Source organism: Tinamus guttatus, unplaced genomic scaffold, assembly GCF_059628265.1.
Source record: "Tinamus guttatus ecotype Peru unplaced genomic scaffold, ASM5962826v1 Tinamus_guttatus_pri_ptg000492l, whole genome shotgun sequence".
NCBI classification, from domain to species: Eukaryota; Metazoa; Chordata; class Aves; order Tinamiformes; family Tinamidae; genus Tinamus; species Tinamus guttatus.
The window spans coordinates 1664683-1688568 of NW_028289026.1; the positions used below are offsets into that span (position 1 = coordinate 1664683).

At 39.4% G+C, this 23886-nt stretch overlaps 1 protein-coding gene across 3 annotated transcripts in view; it reads right to left on the reverse strand.

Moving 5' to 3' along the window:
* Positions 1–503: 503 nt before the first annotated feature.
* The window catches only part of ENPP2 (ectonucleotide pyrophosphatase/phosphodiesterase 2), a 65341-nt gene continuing 41958 nt past the window's right edge, over positions 504–23886 (reverse strand). For all 3 annotated transcript variants that reach the window (XM_088533294.1, XM_088533292.1, XM_088533293.1), the window contains exons 12-25: positions 21640–21751; positions 20138–20263; positions 18185–18216; positions 17242–17369; positions 15414–15501; positions 15156–15243; positions 14129–14301; positions 13796–13844; positions 11051–11187; positions 10428–10563; positions 9058–9135; positions 6523–6655; positions 5671–5827; positions 504–1113 (exon numbers count right to left, since the gene is read on the reverse strand). In XM_088533294.1, the coding sequence (XP_088389420.1) occupies positions 943–1113; positions 5671–5827; positions 6523–6655; positions 9058–9135; positions 10428–10563; positions 11051–11187; positions 13796–13844; positions 14129–14301; positions 15156–15243; positions 15414–15501; positions 17242–17369; positions 18185–18216; positions 20138–20263; positions 21640–21751 (1608 nt within the window). In that variant the 3' untranslated portion in view covers positions 504–942. The remainder of the gene's footprint in view (positions 1114–5670; positions 5828–6522; positions 6656–9057; positions 9136–10427; positions 10564–11050; positions 11188–13795; positions 13845–14128; positions 14302–15155; positions 15244–15413; positions 15502–17241; positions 17370–18184; positions 18217–20137; positions 20264–21639; positions 21752–23886) is intronic.

Sequence of the window (23886 nt, forward strand, 5' to 3'; positions counted from 1 at the left end):
ACAGTCGTAAACCACAAGCACTATATGGGAAGTACAGTAGCAGTGCACTCAAGCCAACCAATCAGGCCCAAATTTGGTGGGAAAGCCTGCAGATGCTGGCCAGGAGAGAGAGGGAAGCACAGAATCAGGCTAGGAAGGGCTTCTCTTTCTCCTCCCAGTGGTAACTGCTGCCGCACAGTGCCAACCAACCTCTCCCAGCTCTGCCCCTATAGTGGCATATCTAAATATATGAGTGCATATAGTGCACTCATATATGCACATATATGCACTATAGGCCACTATATGGCAAAATCTAGCCACTAATGACCACCATGAGCACCCATGTTATGGTTACAGAGCATGAGGGCAGGTCATCTGGGCTCTTGTCAGTAGTCTCATCCACCACATCCAGACTCAGCAGAGAGGGGAAGGCGGCTCTGCCCTCTACATAAGAAAGTCTGCAGCACTTGCTGCTACCAAGTGCCTCTCAGAGTCCCTGTGAAAGGAAATCAAAAGACATTAAAAAAACTGAATGTGTGGTTTATTATATTTAAGATTCTATTTGCCTATAGGGTTTAAATATGTCTGTCACATAGTTAACAGTAAATTAATGTAATTTTACATGTTCAATATTTTGATACACGGTACAGGACTACAAGTGTGGTAAGGAGCATGGGAAATTACTATTTCCTTGATGCATGTATCAAATCCTGCAGCATCACTTAAAAGCTTGGACTAAGGACTCAAGCTGCAGTATTACAAGCGCTACTAAATAAACCAAAAAACATACCTATATTAAACATTAGAGAAACAAAACAAATGACAAAAGGTTTAATATTTAAGATTTGATACAGGATTAAAATACTAATATTTTTAATGTCCTGGTTTCAAATTAATAAATATAAAAACAATATAAAAATATACACCAGTTGATAAAAGGATGCACTGAGTAAGGTTAGAAAGCTAAATTTCACTTTCAAACGTATGCAGGTATGTCTTTAGGGAGAGGATTTCTGTGTAGCTGCGACTGGTCTTTCGGAAGAAGTCCAAGCTTGTGAGATGTTCGATGTCACGCACCCGTGCAGTGTGCATCTTAAGCAGATCTTCAACCCACTTTGATTCATCTTCCAAGCTCTGAAATGGAAAAAAAAAATATATATATACACACACACACACACAACATGAGAAAAAGCAGCTCTAAAAGCAAGTGTAGCCTTTTTGAAAGTTCAGTTGAACAATTTCTGAGCACTAATGTAAAGTGTCCTAAAGTAAAGGAAGCACAAAATAAAGGGTTTCACAGGAACCAAGCTTGAAACATTAGGTGCAAGATCATGTCTACAGGTCTCCTTTATTTCAGGACCCATTTTAGGACGTGGGCTGAATTAAGGACCAGAGTCATTTGTGAGAAGCTGACTCAACATTGTAGGTGTTTCAAAAAAGTATGTATACTGCTCTGAGAAGATCTGCAAGTCATTATATACTTTTTTCTTGCAGAAAGAACTTCATATTTATCAGTCACTGCATATTCTCAGGCTGTTTATTTTTGAGCTCTCTCTCCATGCATTATTTTCATCTAATCAGTACCTCTTCACCTCTTCTAACCTTTCCATCTACCATTAATAGACCATTATGATTAATGTCAACAAGGAAGCTAAGGTTTATGATGGTACCTGTAAAATACTGTTATTAAAACATATATATTATTTATGATAGAACAAATGCTTTGACTAAAAGCCTTCTTATCATGAAAGAATCAAGAAGGTGGTTTTCTCAGTCATTTGCAGTTCATCTTGGGCTATGTGAATGCACATGGACGATCTCCAAGCGGACTGGTCCAAGAGAACCAACACAAGAGCTCCAAAAGGGGCAGCTCCTGCTCTGCTTCCTATTGCTACCACTCTCCCAGTAGCTTGTGCCCGCTGCTTGCCGTCACGTCCACAAATTAATTTTTTTTTTTTATGTGAAAATCAGCTCTGCAAACCAGCAGAGTTATTGGCTGTTGAAGTGAGCTAAATCAGCTCAGTGACGTGGCCCGGGAACAGGACAAGCAGCACCTACAACTGGCAAGGCTGGGAGCAGACGTGGGAAAAGCACAGAGTAAACAAGACTTTCCCCTTTGGGCCTCGCAGGCAGGCACATCAGCACCGCTGGCAGGAAGCCTCATGTTAGGGGGGATATATGCGGCACCATATGCAAAAAAATTCCTTCATTTCTGCACCTACCCCTGAATTAACTCCCTTTCAGCCCTCTCTACAAGGTCCTCCCAAGAAGGGGTCCTCTCACAAGCAAAAACTGAGTTTCAGGAACCCAGAGATGTCCCAAAGCAGCCACAGCGCCACAGACCAGGCTTCTAACGCCAGGAAGATGAGCGTGATCGTTTGCACAGAGAGGACAACCAGGTCACAGCCAGATGCTCTAAAATCTATGTTTGTGACCAGCCAAACATCCAGCTGCTTTGATACAGGAAGCTTTTTAGCTCCAAAACCATTTTGCTTTTTCCTCTCCATGTCTATAGCAACCTGAGGCCCAAAACCACATCTGAAATATGAAATGAGAGATGCAAATGAGGACAGAAAGAGAAGGGAACATGCTCTGCTCCTTCCCCTCAGCCTGCCCAGGAACAGGGCTTGGCAGCACACAGCCCCAGGAAATCCCTTGCTCAGCTTTCAGTCTGGTGATCAGGTTGCTCGTCTGCAGATGGGCCTAAATGAGGTTAATACTGTAAATGTAATTACCGTGACATTTTCCTGTCTTCAAGCTTTCCTTCTAAACAGGAAATCTGCATTTTATAAAGCTCAGATGCAAGTCCCATTGCTACAAAGATGAGTTCTTAGACTACAAGGATGACTCAAAAAAGTTTGCAAAGAACTACAGTGTCAATAAATCACAGGACTGTGAGCTGGGTTTTAAACCAAGTAGCAAGAGAACATCTGTATAACCCTAGAAAATCAGTCAGTTAATCTGTTTTAGTTTTTCCATCTCACAACTGACCTGTGAAATCTTAGGTCCAGGAACAAGGTTTTAAACTCATCAATCAGCTAACAACAGTACAAAACAACTGTTTAAGTGTTTATATTTAAAATTCATCTCCATCTGTGCCAATTAGTCTGACCTCACTAACAAGACTTCTAGTGAGTCTTAGAAGGAAAAAAACAACTGAAGACATGGAGTTAAATAGAAATAGGCAATAAAATAGAGGGCTAACATAAAATTTCTTTGAAAAGATACCAGATAGCACAGAGACTGATATTACTGAAATTCTTTGGTTTAGACTATCTACGATATGAGAAATTATTAGTTGGAAAGTTGAAGATGCTCAGAGTATAGGCAGGTGGATCAGGAAATGGCTTTTAAAGGAGGTATTTAAAGATTCTGTTGAAAGGGAAAATAGTGGCTGGGAGGAAGTTTTAATGAAGTTCTTCCAGCTATGGTCTTGGAATTGATTTTATTTAGTATTTCCATAAGTGCTTTTTGTGCCAAGGTCATTCAGAATGCCAACAAAACACAGCGGGGAGTTCCTGTGTGTGGACCCGGGTGTGCTTATTTATGGCAGGATGATGGTGAGCCACCATTATTATAATACAGCTGTGGAAAAAGCAAATCCTAGAAAGTATCAGAAGGGCCAAGGCCAGGGGAAAGAGTACCATTTTCATTTTGAGATTTCAGATGGAATATTTTCTCTCATTCATGTCCCAAAAGAAATTTAAGCTGGAATAAATGTCCTGGAAGGCTACTACAATGCTTCTCCTCTCTCGCAAAACGAGCAAAAACGATCCCGAGTCTCCTGTGAATAGAGAGGAATATACCTAGAGTATACTCATAAATCATCAGGAGGGGTAAAACCCAAAGAAGCCCAGTGAAGTCATAGAAAGCCATAGAAAAAGAAAATGTTGACACAAGGAGAAATGAGTATAACCTCACCATGAATAAACAGAGTTTGGAAATCGTACAAATTCTAATGAGAAGAGTAGCCGTGTTCTCCGACAGCCATACAAAGAGAGAGAAAGTGTGTGCAATAAGAGCAGAAGGGGGAAGCTAATATTTCTCCAGATCTTAAAAGAAAGCTGTGGAGAGGGTTGAGGGAAAATTCTCATATTATCCCAAGCATTTTATCCATGAAGCTTTTGAGGTTTTACACAGTCACTGCTTTGAACAAGCCAGATGCAACACCATGTGCAAGAGTAAGACTGACAGTGTGCAAGAGTGTCAAAATTTTGCCTGACTATTAAAGAGCTGAATTAAAATATTTTTGTAGTGGTTCTTTGCTATGTCAAGCATAGAGTATTGCGCGTTAATGAGTGTGTAGCAGCACTAAAAGCACACACAACACTGAAAATATATATACCATACGCAGCACAGTATACACAGAAAATAAACCTGGGCTGGAATGTAAAAGATGTTCAGCTGCTTGTTTAAGAGGACAATGACAACAACTAGTTAGAGCACAATGTAGGGAGAGAACTGAATAAATAAATACCTACATAAACAAAGGACTTTGTCATAAAATCACATATGGCAAAGCACAAGTCACAGACACTAATTGGACCTTCATTCAAATGTCCAGCAGGAAAACCATCCATAGAAAAATCTCAATGAAATATATGTAGGATTTTCTGAATGTTCCCATAGAAGACAGCTTTGCCCAAAGCAGTTAAGAGTCTAAACAGGAGGAAGCCAGACCTCTTCAAGAGAGGGGGATGGCTCCAAAAGTTTGTTTTTTAAAGAGAGAGACCTGAAAACAAACGATGTTTGATGAATGAGAAAGAGACACTGTTCCAGGTGAATCGTGTACAGAGTCGGAATGACTATTTCTGCTTGTAGCTGGAAAAGGAGTTTTAACTTCTCGTGCCAATACAAAATTCGTAACACTAATGTGTTCAGTCAGGAAACAGACTCCTGGCAGCCTATAGTGACGAGTCTGTGTGCAGGAATCCACACAGCTGGGCGACGGGAGAACAAGTTCAGGCGGAAGGACAAGGCAAAATGCAGCTGCCTGGGGTGACTGCTGTCCTCACAGAGTGCAGTAACCTGCAGCTCTCCTGCTGCATGATCAGCCACAGAATATTTGTGTTACTTTCTAAAGCTCTGACCAAACCCAATCCTTCGTATTTCACCAAGATTCTTACGCTTTTTCATCCTAAAGGAATACGAAAATGGAACCAGGACAGTGTCCGTTCATCACCGTGATCGCTGCTAAAGGGAATACAAACTTCACCCCTGACAGCAATGCTTGAACAGCAAGAGTCGGCACTCTACCCTCAGCGAGGAGACAGGCTCTGGAACAACTATATTCTACCTGCACATGGAAACAGACCTCGACAAAAAACTTTGGGCTTGCTGCCACCGCAATACATGCTGGGCACAAAGCCTTCCCCCCAGCCTGCTCTGGGGTTACACTGACACCGTCCAGCAAAATGTACAAGCCTGCAAGTTGACTACTTGCTGCCAACTCACTGCATGTCAGCTCTTCCAGATGAGTTTATTGCTCAGCCACAGTTCTACCTTTCCTCTGATACCCACATTAAGCATGAAAGAGCACTCTTGTCTGATGAGTGGAACACAACACCTTATAAACACAGCATAGTCACTGCGGTTTCATTTGAGACATCTGCGAGCCATCATCTTCCAACTGTAATTGGTTTTGCAAATCCCATGGTCTGCAATAACACAGCAGAACCCTGCTGAACTTACGTTGCAGCTCTCGTCGTTGTCAGGCCGATGGGGCAGTATGTAGGAGAGAACCGAGAGCGGCCCGTCGCACTTGTCAGCCGGCTGGGTGAAGTCTAAGCAGCTGGTTATGATGCTGTAGTAATGAGTTGGAATAGGGATGGCACTGCCTTCCACAAACCTGTGGTGGAAGAGGAGATCACCACAGATAAAGCAAACATTTACCCATAGAGAATTAACCTTTTTGGAAGAAGGGGTTACACAAACGATACCATCTTCCCTCCCTTACATGTATTTTGTCGAGCAGTGTTTGATTACTAAACTCAGTCTTAAAATGAGCATTCAAGTTAGCTCATGTTTTGATACTGTGCCATGGAAATACCACATGCGGATTTCTAAAAGATTTCTTCAGTTCAGGGGTATAGGCAGAAAGCACCATTGAATTCAGGAAAGGTTTGAGTATCTAACCCAATACCACTATGATGTGCTCTAGTATGCAGCTGCCCACTCTTAAGATCTAGAAAATTTCAGGAGGGGAAAAAAGAAAAAAAAAAAAAGATTTGAAACATGAATTGGCTTCATCTTAAGGATGAATGAACACTTCATTTCAAAATCAAGGTGAATAGTTATCTAGTGAATTGCCATCCCTGTATTTTTCATTGTCCTATACGTAAAGGTCTTGAAGAAAAAAAAAAAAAAAAGGAATCAGGAAATTCACATAGTTTATCTAGTGGTTTACTTGCTTTCAAAAATCACAAGCAGTCATGGCTCAAGTTAGCATTCTGTATCACCTCTCTAAAACTAATGTGAAAATATTGAATAGTTTAAGATAAAATCATCATTAAGTGAAGCAATAGCAAGTCAATATAAACTTACTGTTTTATTTTGTCAGGTGTATCATGCAAACCATCATAATCATAGTCAAAGATTGGTCCACTTATAACATTGACTCCATTTCGTTCAGTGGCATATCTCTTCACCAAAACTCTTTGGAAATAATTCCATACCTCTGCAGGGAAAACAAACAAACAGAATATGATTTGGATGAGTCAAAACATGCCTACTAATCTTTTTGTTTCTGCATGGAGTTTAAAAATTCAGTGGACACCATTCAACCTATGGTTAAACAAATCAAAGAGTTAGCATCACAGATTTACTACAGATTCATTCAGTTTTGGCCATTAAAGTCTATTCAGACCTTTCTCTATAGATTTTTTTTTTTTCCAGACAGGGATGAAGGAAATGCACGGTACCATTCTACGGCTGGTATTGTGATAGATGCAACAGAGAGCTTGCTGTTCCATCACTAGCAGTAGAAACAGCTATTCACACACATACACTTTTGATGTCCTTATAAACACTTCCTTTGTCTTTCTTATCTAATTCCAGGGACTGATGCTACTTTTTTTTTTCTTTTTCCTTCTAAACAGAAAATAATACCATGACTAAAAGCAAAAAGCAACCATTTAAAACAAAGGCCAGTACAAAGGTCACATTCTTCCAGTTAAATTCTTGGATGCAAAAGGTCTAGCTTTTAAATTTGGTGCAGCCTGGTATGAACGAATTACAGTATGGCATCCAGGCAGATGTCTTGCATAAAGAATTTTAACCACAACTTTTGGAAAGAGCAGGACACATCCTGCCACACACTTTTCAACCTTAACAAGTTACAAGTATAGAGAGGGGTTCTCCACTTACACCATCTTTGCCCTTTTCTTCTAAATGCATATATTAACAGAAGCTTGTCTAAACAAAGCATCCCAAACTTGAAAAAGTTTAACTCTGGTTTTGCAACTCAGACATAATTCCATGATTCCTCAGTACTAATGGCAATGCCAGTTTAAGCAACTTCCCTCCCTTCCCCAGTGCACTTTTTTCTTAAGACTATTCAGTGCTATATGAATTTATTGTTCAAGAGCACCCCACGAACAGTGTCTAATAAGAACTGCAGCTGCGGTAACTGGTTGGCAGTTCTACTCCTCTGGCTGCTCACTCCACCAATGCAACAGCCTGAACAGTTAAAATAGCTCAACAAGAAAAGCATTTTTTTTCTGATTTTCCCACTGCAATGCAGTTTCCCATCTGTATTCCCACCCCACCTGCATAGACAGCAATGTCAGTCCAACTGGAAGCCAGTACAGGGACAAGATCTTGCAGATTCTGGAAACTGGAAGTGCTTCAGCCAGACTCAGTACCGATGATATATATATATATTATTTTGCTGTCCTCCTTCAGGCAATAATTCTATGTGTGTAAATATATACATGAATAAATAAAAACAGGAGAGAGGGCTTGTGCAGTCAGCACTGCCACCAGAGCCAGTGAGGTATAAAACTGTCATATCCCCTCATGTGAAAACTTCCATGTAATGAGTGGTTTTGGCTCTCTGCATTGCAACCTGCACAGCTGTAGGAGTTATACCTTTGGAATTATGTTAGTTCCAACATTTATTCTTAGGGAATCTGCCCCTTGCTGATAAAAAGGAACACCACATTACAAAAGGAGCTGCTTAAGGTTGGTTGCTCTGCAGTGATTAGCAACTCAGCTAATTGGCTTGGATTAGCATTAGCAGAAAAGGCGTTTTTATAGATAATGATTTCAGAGTGGGAATTCCCCAATAATTTTACACTCTGTAATCAGTTATGTGCCTTTGCTCAAATTTCCAGCAAACATCACCACTTGTTCCCACTCAGACGACTTCGGTTCAAAACACTTTTTTTTGGTTAAAAAAAAAAAAAAAAAAAAAAAGCCTCCCATATGCTTTGATGCTTATCCAAACCTCTTTGGCCTAAAATCTGAATTGTAAATCTCACAAGAAAAGGCTCTTGCAATTCTTCCAAGGTTTCCCAGGTCCTGCCAAGCCAAAAATGCCACCAGAATAGTCTGATGGTTTTCCTACCTCTTGGCAAAGCTAGAGAAAAAAAGGGACGTGCAGACAAAAGAAATGTTAACATAATATTCATAGAGCACAGAAGGTTTCATTTGATTTTAGACTATTCTTCATTTTTCCATAAATTGGTTTCCTCTTCCTTTTTCTTTATAGGTAATAAACGTCTTTGGTCTATGCATATGCTTAAGCATATGCTACAATAATTTAGGGTACAAACAGGAAAATTTGAACCATCTTTTGCAAACAGAATTACTGGGACATAGTGCACAGCTGCTGAGCTACAGTTACTGACCAGGTCTGCACTCCTATCTTAGTCTGGATTCGAGGAAAATATTACTGGTTTAAAACCTCATCCGCTAGTTTGTCTACCCATACTGACCATTATCTGCTGGCTGCAGCTACCTGAAATTTATGTTTTAAACTTCTCCCATCAATTCTTAATGTAGTTTAACAGGCACATCATTACATAAAATTACTGTAAGTTTGAGAAAGAGAAGAAACACTGTAGAAATGGCACTTACTTTTGAAGGCAGGATACATTGGGATGACGTTTGTTATTAGGAAGGCATCGTATTTCGCTTCTGCAGAGGAACTTAATTCTGAAAGTAATAAAATAGAGAAATATTACAAATTGAAGTATCAAAAATTCAAGGAACACAAAACTGTTTTCAAAAATAACTTTCAGCAGCAATTGAAAGGAATAGTGTCTTCTAAACAGAAATCTGAAATTTTTATTCAGAAGTACACATACACAAAAAAAATTATTCTTGCTTTCATGTGACAGCTGGATATGGAATGTAGGGATTTTGTCTTTGCTTCAACTGTCAACCATTTCAGAAGAGATTTACAGTTCATCTATTTTTGTAGTCTCTGAAGTCAGAGAGTTGCTCTGCTTGCTTTTGCAAAATAGACACATAGTTTCTAGAGCAAAGACTGCCAGATTATCCCCTCGCTCCGAGCAAGCCTGCTGCACCACTAATTCCATATCACAGATGCTCTCTTTGAAGTATTTCAGCCACCAAGCGAGGGAGGCAGAGCAAAGCAGGTCCAACTGCAAGACACTCCTCGTGTGTCCTTTCAGCACTTACTAAGCTCAGGAGCCCACAGCTGCAGTTTGCCCCAAGACTGAACTAAGGTAACCACACCAGGAGACTTTGCAATGATCTTTTCTATAGGTTTAATACTACTGTTGCTTTGATATGACAACAGAACTTTTTTTTTTTTTTTAATTTTCTATATAATAGTCCCATGTGGATTTATAAATTAGATGTACATTTTTCTTTCTGCTTTTTGAATTCAAAATAACTCTTTTCTCAGCTGGCATAAACTCGTGTCCAGGCAACAACTTCAAAGAAGAAATGTGAAATAGTAGTAGTCAAGATTTATTCCCTCATGACTCCTGATTAGAAGCTACAGGGACCCCATCTTTGTGTCTTTACTCCTTACTTGCAGGTTTAGAGTCCAGACAGCAGCACTGTGACAGTTATATAGTTTTGTGCATTACCACGGCCAGGGAATAGTTTACTCCATTTCCATGGTCTGTGCTCATGGTCTTGCTTTAAGGATTGGCCTTTGGAAGGTCACTAGCTGCCTTACTGTTAGTGACAGCTCAAACGTGACTTCGTCACTTTGTCTGCATTGAACTTCCATCTTTTGCCTGCTGGATCAAAGGGTGGATCAGCTTTTCCTGACTATCTTCTTGCTTAAATGTTCTTGCCATCCCATCTTCCTTCACTCTCATCCCCTTGACCCACACAGATGTGACCCCAGCCCATGGTATTAAGTCTTCGGTCCTGAGCAAGCGCAGGAAGAACAGTCTATCCATCCCATCCCCATGTTTGCCCCTGGCACTGAAACAACTTCAAATTCTGCACTTTCCATCTCAACTTACGAGGAGGGAACAGGAACCCATAGGATATTTGCTTGTCGCCCCTGTAAGCTGAACAACTCTGACTGTTTGCTGGAGAAATGCGCAGGTCTGGCCTCACACAGCTGCTTAGGTGCTCAGGGATGCCGGATACCTCAGCCTGCATTGAAAGACGTGCACTGGAGAAAGGCAATTCCTGCATTTATTGCTAAAAGCAAGTTATTAAGAAATAATTCCACATAGCTAACAGATTGAATGAAAGGCCTTGGACAGGATAAAACAATGCACCACAGTTGCATAGCCATTCCTGTGCAGTACCTGCTGCAGAGCCCTGACTTCAGGTAGCAGAAATTGCCCTTGGACATTATCCAAACATAGTAGCAGACTGTACCAGGAAAAAAAATCCCACTGAGAAAAACTTAGAAAGGGTATGAAAACAAGAAATTAAATATACAGTCCTCTGCCTTAAAAACTATCATCCTCTGAAGGAAATAAGGAATTTGCTATTTTCAATAGTATTCATCATCATTTCTAGCAGAGAAGTCTATTTGGGGAAGAGGGATTTTTAAACACCAGAAATACAGCTATGAAGCAGACTTTACCATCATTTTTCAAGCAAATTCCAAAAGCAGTTAGAGCACACTGACCTGTTTGGAAATAGTGTAAGATGTCCAGAGAGGCATCAGAAACGTTTCGCTGTAGCCACTTTCAAAGTCATGGTGATGCAAGATATTGTATTTTGTGCGATACAGTACTGCAGGGCGCCCATACAAAAGATGCCTCTCTACAAATCAAAAGAAATTACATTTAAATTCACCTTTGGAAATTTTAAACAGGGCAAAAAAAAAGATCCTTCAAACACACCCTGAATTTTGAGTCATCCTCAACAGGATCCTAGCCCTTTCCAACTGCTAAGGAAACCTTATAATAGAGAAAGTAGTAATTTTTACATATTTTTGGTTGGAATTCTCTTTCCAGGCTCCCAACCCACTTTCTGATTGCAGGTCCCCTTCTGCATTTGAAAGCTTGTCAGGGTCATAAATGTTTGTTTACAAACGGCTCAGAGTATGGAAATGTCTCAGAATATGGAAAGAGGCAATTTCTCCCAAGACATGACACTGCAGAATGGTCCCTGGGTCCACATTTTTTGCTGCACATGAGGTGAAAAATACTTTTTATGTAGATTTAAGCCAGACTTATCATTACTCCCTGCTTCTGCTCTCCAGACTTTCTCTCCTTGCTCTGTTTTGTGTAGAGCAGAAATCTCCACAAAAAGAAGGAAAAATTGCTCACTCACTGTTTTTTTTTTCTACTTGGTGCAAAGGACATTATTCTAAAGATTGCTGTGTTATTTTCTCTCAGTAACATGAAAGAAAAACAAACAAGATCTTTTCCTAACTTTGGCTCCAAAAAGACATCTTAAACTGCGCAAAACTTGTTTTTCTTTTGAAATGGAGGCATGATGCAGTTAAGGATCACAAGCTACCACAAACTACCTCATATAAGCTCACTTATATGAGGACAAAAACATCATTAAAACCAAAAAAAAAAAAAAAAAAAAAAGGCTTCTTGGCAAATTTTTTCTTGTGCTGCAGTGCTGCATGATTCATCAATTTGAACATCTGGAAAACAGTCTTGGCTTGATTTTGGAAATCAAACACAGAAACAAGGTAAGTAGACTAACACTGTTTACTGATAGGAATTTAACCTGGAAGAAAAGGGCACGTTTATTAGTTTTTGAGTCCAACTAGTATATTTTTATAGCACACAAGAAAGAAAAGAAGAGCAAGCCTCACCTAAAAAAGGGTCATACGCTTCCTTTATTCAAGAGAAGCTGAGGGAATATTTTTCTTCTGCTTGTGAATAACAACATCAGTTAAAGATCCATGGTTCATGACAGGAAAGAAGGGAATTACTGACTATATTCAGGAAGATTTGCAAGATTTGAACATGTGCAAATGTCTGTCCTTAAATAAAACAGACCAACTTGTATGTGTTAGAAATGTTTGCCTTTTAAATAAGAGGCCCTTAATGCCAGTTCATAAACAACTTAGAAATAAACAACTTAAATTGATTTAAATATTGTTTCTTAATCATCAACACAATATTAATTTTATACTACTGAAGCATAAAAGCATCAGAATCTAGGGCAAAATAAAGCTGTTGAGACATTTAGTAGAAGTATATTGATTGGTTTCCCCATTGCTAGAATCTGTCACAGCAGAGAATAACTCTTCACTAATTGAAAAGATCAGTTTAACGAGATGAAAGCCTATGAAAGACCTTATCTTACACAGTGCATTTGATCTTTTATAATAAGTGCCATTTGTTGTGTTTTGGGATTTTTTTTTCTCTTTTATTTCAGTATGTACACAAGCTTAGTAAAAGTTATTGGAGGACAACACGTGTAATAAAAATGTCAACAAATTTTACATGGCTCATCTAGCACTTTATGTTTTGAGAATAGCTGCAAAAAGGCTATTACACTTGCAGGGAAAAAAAGAAGGAATAGTTTCAACCACAGAAACTAAAGGATTGGCTGTATTGCCAGCTCGCTGTAAGTAGCAGCAGCTTCGTGAGAATTCTTGTCTTTTTAAATCTCCTTATCGATGTGATTTGAAGTATGCAAAGTCCATGCCTACACTCAAAGCTTGAGAATGTGCTAGGTTGCAGGAGGGGAATGATATAATTTGTTATGCTGAACTGGATCACAACCTCAAGAAAAAAAATACAAATCTGTGCTTTGATGTGCCTGTAAGACATCATTTCTGCTGTCTTTCAGCTCCCACCCCCTCTTCCCTGGCCTCTCATTCTATTTCTAGGTTTCAGCCTGGCCTGATACCCCGGTGATGGCATAGCCACACAAATGCTGATGCTGCCATGCAGCATGGAGGGCACAGGATCAGCCTTCTATCGCGTTTAGCAAATAACCTGCATCCTGAAAACTAAGCATTACGAAGCCAGTCATTTGCAAAGGAACCAAATGGTCCTTTTTACCAGTGACCGAGTGAACCCCAAGACTGCACATTGGTGGTAAAACAGCAAACAAACATGGTACATGTTCTCTTTTACAGCACTTAACAGCTTGCGACTGAACGGTGTGCTGTGTTGTTCTCCCTCTCCTTACCACAACAGAGGTGAGACTCTCAAATGGGGATGCCAAGCAAGAACTAAAACTTGTATCATGTTGAGCGACCCTCTGGCTGTGGTTATTGCAAATACAGCATGCATTTCCTCGTATGAGCACCACTTAGTCTTACGCCTGTGAGCTATTTTGACAGTTATTTGAAAGGATAGTGTTCTGCATAACATTGATCTGGTATTAGCAATGCAGTCTAGCTTGCAAAAGAAAGTAAAAATAATTTTTATTAACTGAGTCACCAGGTTCTCACCTTCTGTTCCTTTGACATGAAAGCGCCTGTTGAGTTCATCCAACTTGTTCTTCTCAGGAATAGAAAAAAGGAACAAGATTAGGATCACTGGAGCATTCTGACATCTTGTTTTACTAGGAATCTAGCAAAACAAAACTAGTGCTATAAAACATTGACAATTTCTTTGTTTCTTGTATACAAGTAGTACTACTTTCAAAAGGGCACAGACCAATTCATAGGAAGGATCTGGGGGATTCTTGTAGATCAAGCCCTCTAAAATATGATAATATGGCTGTAACTTTATTAGACAATTTTTACTAATAGTGGAAGTATCAGCATATCCTAAGCATCTACCTTGTCATCACACGTACATCCTATATCAAAATCTGATGCAGAAGGAAGAGCTACAGGATAGAGTGGCTTAGCAACTTCATCTGGCACGGTTGGTTTATAAACATTGGCTCTCAACAGGTGATTTAAACTTCCATGAGTTCCATTATTAGGAGCAGGCTTTAATCCAAGCAGATCTGTGAAAACATCAAACAAATGGTTAGATGGTTAGATTGCAAACATGTATTAAGTAATATCTACTGAGCTAATTAAGCAATTTATTTGTAATAATCTCTACATCTATGACATGCTAATAGATGCTTTTAATGCAACCAAAACACTAACCTTTTGTCCACATCATTAAGTTTAAAGTCTGCCTGAACAGTATGATAGTCTTAATGACAAGAAGGTTAATTTGAATGAACATTTTGGAAAACAGCTTTATTATACTACTCTAATTTCAGTGTAAGTCAGGAGGCGATTTAGTGATCTTCCCACCTAGAACACAGACTTACCAGTCACTGGTTTTAGAGTGACTATTTCATGATTAGAAAAAAAAAAAAAAAAAAAAAAGGCAAAAAAATAGTTAAATGAGTTACTCCCTCAGATCAAAAGCTTTATCCCCTGGAAAATCCGCATATATCAGACTCTACTTCACTGCTACAGGAGGGGTACAACAAAACCGTAAGAGAAGATGCTGTAGAAAACTAAATGATGCCCCCGAGCTGCTCCATGAGACACAGCAGGTGCAGAAGCAGTCTTTGAACTCAAACCGCCTTCCTAGGCTACTGAAGCACAGACACTACATACTGTGGTGCTGCGTATTTGCTAAACTGCAAGCGGCAAAACGCCCTTTATTGGCCAAACACTAGAGCAGAACAAATCCTGGCCCCCAAGAAGCCCATTCTGCCCTCCTAGCCAAAGCATGAGTGCCCAGGAAGGACAGGATGTAATGAGGGAGTCAGGACATGACCCCTCGTGTGACTACATGGATCCCTGAGAGCCCTGTTAGCTAAAACACCTTTCACAACTCATCCAGCAGGTAGCTTACCACACATGACATTGTAAAGTTCAATATTTTCAAAAGGAGGTACTTTGGTCTTGTACTTAAATGTAGGTCCGTAACCTATAAAGACAGTCTTCAGGAGAGAAAAAAAAAAAAAAAAAAAAAAAAAAAAAAAAAAAGGAGAACGAGAGAGAAAAGAATACAAAAGAAGAGAGTTAAGTAGTGGATTTTATCAGTGAATACTTACATTTTAAAGACCTCTGATTTCTTCTGCCACCCACCCCTAGAGGTTAATGCTCATACCTGCATGCTGTTTATCTTATTGTCATAGCCGTGGTCTCCATGGAAGAAACATTTCCCCGTTGGTTTCTTGTAAACATCCACAGCTTTCCTAAGTTGAAAAAGCATTAACAAGTTTCTCAGGGTTCTAGCTAGGGTTGCTGACCAAGCAATGTAATTTGGGGATAGGAGGGACAGGATTTCAAAGGCAGCAAGTTGCTCATGTTTCCTCCCCAAGGAGAGGGGAGTGCAGGTTCATCTAACAACTCCCTTGCCATGATCATAATCTCCCCCAGTTAGTAAAAGGCCAACAGAGGCTTCTACAAAAACGCTTTGGTGACACCACAATGCTGTAAATGTCAATGGCAACACGTTAGTGTCCTTTCACCTGTTTACCGTCTGTCCAATAAAAATAAAAAAAGAGAACAGGAAAAAAACTGGAGGAAAAAGAAGAAATGGAGAGAGAAAAGATGAGAAAGATTGCCATGAAGAAAAGTATCTTGAAAAATAAGTATGTGTCACAGCAACGATAATTAACGGCTTGTTGCAGAGAACTTTTTTATTTTGAATTTTGAGAGGGATATGAAATGTATAAGCAATACGCACAGCGGACTGGATTATCCTACAGGTTACTTCATAATCATTCTTATTAAAATGAAGCTCAGCCAAAATTTGATTTCAACCTTGTAAATTACTGGAGTTGCAACAGTAACCCAGAACTACCCTTTTCCTGGCCATGAACACGCAATGACTTACAGTTCTACTAACAAATGGCATATGGTGAACCAGTTTTCAGAAAATATTGTTGGTAACTAAGCCAAAGAAAGCTTGAGATGAATAATAAGAAAAATAGCTAATGTAAATCAGCTTGGGTATTCCACTTCCAACCAGTCAGTGCCAGTAACATTCTTAAAACTAAAAATTTTATAAGCCTAAAACTCAGAGTCTAATTCTCTGAAATGTACGTGAACCCTAACCACAGAAACTGTACAGGGAAACAGCCCAAAATCTAGTGGAGTTATGCAAGAAAGCAATTGGGGTTTCTCATTCACTGCTTCAGCAGCGTGATCCTTGCATAATTCAAGGGAAGATAAGCACAGATGTCCAAAGGCACTTACAACACACCGTGTGTTTGCCTGGCAGCAGCACAGACAAAGAAAACCACCATAATTTTAAAGCCTGTAACAGAATACTACAAGCCAAATCTGTGTCATCCTCCAAGGAGCATTGAGGCAACTTTACGGATAAAGACCTGGCCTTTCTTCTACTGTAATACACAACATGTGTCATATGATCAAAGGGATGGAAAGAAAGATTATTAAACTAGAAAAGAGCGTGTAATTCATAACAGTAACTCTGCTTCTGTTTTCTCGGTACATATGTGCAGTGACTTGTTTTCCTCAGCCAGTTACTAAGATTATACAGCATTGCTCGTATTTTACAACTGAAAATTCAGCAGCATATGAGGAAGAGCAAACAGAAACAGGGATTTCACTGAACAGCTGTATGGAAGCATCCTGGCTTCCCGTGGATTAGTTTCAGAGCACAGCACTCCCTTGCACGCACTACAACTGCCATCCTGCATATAACACCCTCAAGCTCCTCCACATATTCTCAGGATTTTAGCTACTCTGCTACCCTCTTGGTATCTCCTTTTTCTTTCTGTTTACCAGTTCCACCACTTAGCCCCATGTTCTCAACCTTCTCTGGTTATGCACACTTTCCGCTTCCTCCTACGCCCTCCCCCAGCTCCCAGCTGGAATAATCTTGCACTTAAATAAATGAGCTGATCAGATAAAATATATATGACGTATACATAAAAATTGGGATAAAAGCATAAGCAATAGTTTACCTTGCCACATGCCATTTGCGATCCACCAATAAATGGACATCCTCAATTCTTCGGTTGTAAGCGTAGTGCAAGCGTTTAGGAAGGTGCTGTTTTAAGTAGGGCTTAAAGTGCTGGTCTGGCTTCCTACACTGGAAACAAAGTGGTTGCAAACAGCAGTCATCAGTGAGATGCAAGACACGCATATAACCTTCAACTGCATAAACCAAGCTGTTGCACACATTACTGATGATGCATTGCAAACAAGGTGCCCACACGCAGTGTCCTGCACAGTGAGGAGACTCTCCGTGTAATATTTGTGCAAGACTAGCGCATAATGGGTCACTCAAAAACGTATCTGGAAAACTCTATCCTCATAGTCTTTTCATCCTCATCCTGTCTTTTCAAAAGCATCTTGCAAAACGTCACCCACAGATGTAGAACTTGGTTCTAATTTGGCCAGGGCTTAAATTTCAAAGGAAAGCTGAATGCTGAAAATACATCTTGTCTACAGGTATATTTAAACCAGTCCAGTTACTAAATTTGATAAAAATCAGCATTTATTTTAAACATTTTTTTTTCCATTAAACACAGGGTTATGGTTGAGGGCTATCAAATGAACTTTTTCAGCATCTTTAAAGTGCTAGTAAAATATTTACTCTAAAAGATTACTTTCCATTTCTGAAGGAATGAATAAATAGACTCAATTCACGGTGTCAAGACGGTCAGGGAGATTCTGGCTCTGCACTACCCAAAAAGGTTATAAAAGCTACTACAGTAGCAAACAGTGCGATTCATGACAAACATTAATCTCTGCTTATGAAGGGCCCCATTTAACACTCTTTATTCACACTAATGACTGGTTTTCCTGCCTAAAGAGTGCGCAGGGATTGCCAAATTATGTCCCAAATTAAGGTGTGAAGTGAGCAATGCACTATAGATATACATCTCCATAATAAACACTTACTGTAAGGTTGGCAACAATCACTTTAGGGTCATCTGTTAAGCGCACAAAAAAAAAAAAAGAAGATATCAAAAGGTGAACCATCTGCTGAAGAGATTACAAGCTAAGAATGTAATATTATAGAAAGGATTCCTCTTAAAAGCTGGCTGATCATTACTAAAAATACACTGTATATCAGATAGGATATTTTGAATATGAAATTTCCCTTCAATTAATACTTTGTTGATGGACGCTGCTCAGAGTCTTATGATTTGGGTGCAAGCTTAATGTGCATTCTAGTTTCTAAAAATATTCCACTTCAAGTATTATGGCTGCTTCTCCTTACAATATAAAACCATGCCCAAAATATTCTGAAAACACATTTGAACACAACAATGAAACAGTATGGTAAATATCTTACATCTTTTGTGTCTTGTACACATATTCCAGTAAGCTACTCCAGAGTAAAGGAAAAGCAACAATGAAATATTCCGAGCAAGCTTATGATTATTGAAGAGCTATGCAAGATGCAGCAAAGCTCAGCTCAACAACTGTCAGCACCATCTCTGACTTCTTCCAAGGCGAAGAAAGTCTAGAGAGTCTAGAGAGAAAGAACCACCTATAGAGTATCATCCTTCATAACCCTTTTTTGGATTACATAAGGCATGAGCTTGCTTAGCTTGAGCACTATGGAGTCCAAAATATATTGACTGTTGCAAAGACGTGCCTATAGGCATTGGGACAATATTAGGCAATAGAAAAATGGCAGAGGAATAAAACGGCTGGTAGTCTGCCATTTTATGAGCCAAACATCATTTTTAAGACTAAGAAATACACTTCTTTGTTCTATGTTCAGACTGTTCATTTATAAGCAGTTGCAAGTATTCGGACGAGGAAGCTGGGGACAGAAGCCAAAAGAGGAGAATGGCGTTGCGGGGAAACCAGAAGTGTGACTCAGATCAGTCATACTGTTAGCTGATCTCTTTGGAAAACGTTGCCATTCATCCTCCAAATATAACTATTTTTGCTTAGCAAATCAAGGACTGAAAGTTCTTCAAAAAAAAAAAAAAAAAAAAGAAGTCTTCTCAGAAGAAGTAAAATACAATTTTATAGTAGGCTTTGAAGAATGGGAATTCAGCCTTTGCGTTAGCCCCATGAGTTTACTCAACATAAGTTCTATTGTCAACAGATCTTTATGCACACAACCTGCATCCAAGGTACCGTGAGGCGTCAGTTGGTCAGTCCACGCTAACAGGTAGTGTTCCCCACCAAAAGCCCTCATCTTTGCAGTATATTTTGCAAAAATGTGGGTACCCCTGAGTTAGTTTAAGCTTCACGGTTTGCATGGTTGTTTGAACCACTTGCAAAGCCAGATTTGTGCTGCTACACTGAAGTAGAGCAGCTGAGGTGCTGGCACAAGGCCCGTCCTGGTGCCGCTGCCTTGGAGGTGGCAGAGCACGCAGGGCAGCTGGGGCAGCAATGCCACAAATCACAGGTAGCCACATGACAGGGCACCTGCCAGGGCCCTCAGTGCTCTCACAACATGGTCAGCTCCTTTCACACACCAAGTCAGGATGAGGATTTAACAGCATAACACAATAAAGCAGTAAGTTTAACTTTCCACCTTGGCTCAATTGCACACATTACTTATATAAATGTTTACTTATATCCTGCATTTCCAGTCCATACTGGCTATTTAGCAGCCCACTGCTCATCACCCATGCCAAAAGTATGAAGAAGTTACTGAATTCAGAATTAACAACTCACTTAACCCATTAGATCAGAAAAGGTAAAAGACTCCTTTTCTATGTACATATTTTCATTGACAGAAGGGTGAAGAGCAGCCGGTCCTAATCTGCCTTTCCTCTGAAAATCCTGTGAACACCCTGCAAACTCGTACTGCTCGGACTACATGGGTCTAAGGAGAAGATGGGGTCTAGTTTTCAGGACATAAATGGTATGATTAAATTAACTTACATTTCAGATTATTGCTAGACCTCGGACGAATTCGTCCTAAAGATCCAGGCAACAAAATGATATCTTCTACATTAGTCAAATAGTTGCTTAAAAATTCAGTTCTTTCACAAGTGGTGTCTTCCATCCCTGCAGAAGGAAATGCCAAAATTAATGCAGCTTGAAAATGAACATGTTTCCCAAACAGTGGACAGGAGATTCCAAACAGATCATTGTATGTGTTCTTTTCCTTTTGGCAACTAATCCTATCCCTCTTCTTTCTAGTCATTTAATTCCAGCATTAGACACTGGCAGGAGCCATATTTGGGATGCTTTTAGCACTTGCCTACATGAGAGAAATACCAGTCCCATCTGTAGAAACAATCACCATATATACTCTGTGTGCACTGTCACATCTCCAAATTCAACTCATGGAAAAAGCAGCCTGTTTCTAGTTTAGTATACTACTATGGGGATTTTTTTTTTTTAAACAAAAGATTTTAAGAGAAGACCCACACAAAAGGTACTGTCTGTTGGTGGTCTGTTCTAGGCCAGCCACAGATAAACAATTCTCTCCTAGCTTGTGGCTTAGTGGAATGTATTGACAGGCACAGTCCAGTTCTCTGCACAACCCTCCCTCCTCTCTAAATCTGAGCTGTCCCATATCCTTCTTTCTCCACAACCAGAGAGGAGGCATAGGCCATTTTCTTGTTAATTGAGCACATCTTGGGAGATTTTGAAAAACCACAAAACAAGATCTGAACAGAACAGTACTCCTTCCAAATATTAATGTCTGCTTAATTTGTGAACTTTGGATATGTCACTAAAACGTTATGCCAAAACAGGCTTATCTCAAAGATGTCACACTTTTTTATTTAATAAGACTTTCTTTTTCCTGTTTCTTTGCTAGTGGTTACTCTTTCTTCTCAAGAAAATATTTCTGCCAATTTCCAGAAGAGAAAAACCTAACAAATCATATAGATACTTTTACTGGTCACTCTCCATCTGTCCCCTAGATTGGTTTTGTCCCTTTTCCTCCTTCCACTGTTATTTTGATGACTTTCTCCAAGCAAACAGATATACTTCCTCACATACATTCCACTCTCTCCTGCTAAGATAGCTTGTCCTCATGGACCTTTCCATGGGCTATTGCCATGGAAATTATTTACTCCAAGGCCCTACTCCTCCCCTCATCAAAAGGAACCTAGGCTACTAAGTTGTTTTCTTCCATGAAGAGTGGGAGGAAAAACAAACAAACAAACAACAACAACAAAAACACCCTCAGGCTTATCTATATTACAGAGAATTTAAATACCCAGATAAACTTCTGTCCAGTTTCAGTTATCCTATTGAAAATTAACAGGAGAATTCAGTTAAAAGTCTATACTGACTCATTGTGTTTTAAGACTTAAACTTCTAGAAAAAAATCATCATAAAAATACCTTAAATGAGATTTGAATTTAGGCTACCTATACAGCTATTTTGCTCAAGCATTTCTACAGCAATAAAGAGTATTGTTCTCTTACCATGATCACCAACAAATATGACATTGACACAGCGATGTAATTTTAGCTGTTTCAGTCCATCCATGAGTTGTCCTACTGTCTTGTCGATCTCTCTCAGGGGATTTACCATCATCTGTACAAACATGCACAGGCGAAAAAAGTTACTGCAGTCATTACAAGGTTCCCCTTTTAGTACAAATGGAGGTCCTTTGGCCAAACCCTGATAGGATGACCATCCAGGTCAAGAGGCAAAGCCTTGGCTGAGGTGTTACACCTACAATTTCTAATGCCCTTTTCTAGTTCCACACCTTGATCTCCTCCTGAGGAAGCCATGCTGTTACAAGACAGCAAAAGATCATCTTCATAGCTGCTCCTAGGTCTCCCAAGGACCTTTGCACATTTGGCAAAACCAAGCATCAACAAATTAAAAAAATGCATGTGATATTGGGATTTGGTTTCTTCTAAAAAAAGATCTCTGCTTTTAAATGGCTGTCCAAACATGTACATGTAATGAAGCTTTTGACTGAGGATTCATATCCTGAGACAATTACTAAAATTCACTCCAAAAGACATCTGATAGTAGGATGACTCTATGCAAGTCACTTGACTTGAGTAGAACACGGGGCTCAGTGGGAGGCATTCAGCTGCTTCGAAGCCAAGTTTCCAGCATCTCAAATGACACTTTGGGCAAAACTGTCAGCAGGTCCCAGAAGACATGGATACAGTACTATGATTTTTTCATTTAAGTTTCTTTTTCATTAAGAAACAAAACAAGAAACAGTAAGACAGGCTCACAGGGTACTGTTTTCAGCCATAAGAGAATGAAACATTTCTACCAGATGGCACAGAGGAGGAAAACATTTTAAGGCAAGATTTTAGGCAAATGACTTGGATTTTGTTTTGGTTTTGAGAAGAAAAGATTTCTTGTCACAGTATGCTGACTTCCTCCTTACTTCTCTGTTTGATTTGGCTCGTCCAAGTATCTGGAACAAAACATTCTTCCAGTGAAAAAAGCAGAATGCTAACAAATTTAGGATGAGAAAAACTAGAATTTGGCAGAATTTTCTGACAAGAAAGAACAAACATCAGTTGAATATGACCCAGAAAGAGAAGGTTCAGAAATTCTCCCTCTGCCTGAATCATTAGAGAATGATATATAAGCCTGATAATTTATAAGATGACACAGAAAATATCATATCCCATGCGGCACTGTAACATCATGAAGAAACTGCTCACAGAAGATGAAATCTCCATGGGGAACAAGAACAACAATTTCTGCAATGCATGGCAGTGATTTGGGCACAGGGTGAGATTTTGAAATATTTTGATTTAGGAAAGTCTAAGTAGTTAGTGTTGTTAAGACCATGAAACATTCTGAATTAAAAAAAAAAAAAAAAGAAAAAGAAAAAAAAAGAAAATAGGGCTACAAGAAAATTGTGTTTCAGCATTCTCCCACAGTCAAAAATGAGTTTTTTTTCAATGAATAAGAATTCATTATTTTTGAAACTCTATCTATATAACATCAATCACAAAGAAAAACAACTGCTTCTCAGAATCCAAAACTTATTCCAGAAAAATGGAAATCCAGATGAATTTTGCATTAATGTTAACTTTTGTCAGTGGGCTTGAGGCTTCTTTCATAAGAAAAGAGCAACAATGTGTTCAGAGATTGCAAAGACTCAGGAGTGATGTTAATTTGTCAGCTGTACTTAGAGAACAGTTGAGCTGCTCTCTTCACCAATTTCATCTGTAGGTCTGCAGAGACACTTCTGAAATTCAAAGAAAGTCAACAGAAATGAAAAATCCTGCTCTTAAAAAAAAAAAAAACAAAGAACCTCACACAAAACACAAAAAACTCCAACTCTGCCATTTCTACCACGTGTGTTCAACACAGCTCACAGAAAGACCCTTGTCCATATTCTTAACCTCAGTGCTTTCTCTCTTCAGTTATTAAAGGCTAGCTATATTTTATTTTTCATTTTTCTATCCTGAACCCATTTTTTTTCCCCAAATGCTCACTGAAGGGCAAGGCTGGCTGTAGGTAGGATTTACACAAGCATTTTTTTTCTATTCACAGGCCATTGTCATGGATCAATTGCTTTCCGAGGTGCAAGATCCATTAGTGAACAAATAAAAATCTGGCATGTACTTTTCCTCAGCTGTGTGCTGCTCTCAGGACTTTGGGAGGTTGCTTAAGACGTGTGGATATCTGAGATGGTACTAGAAAAGCAAGCTGACATTATTATGAAAGAATAGGGTATGGGATCT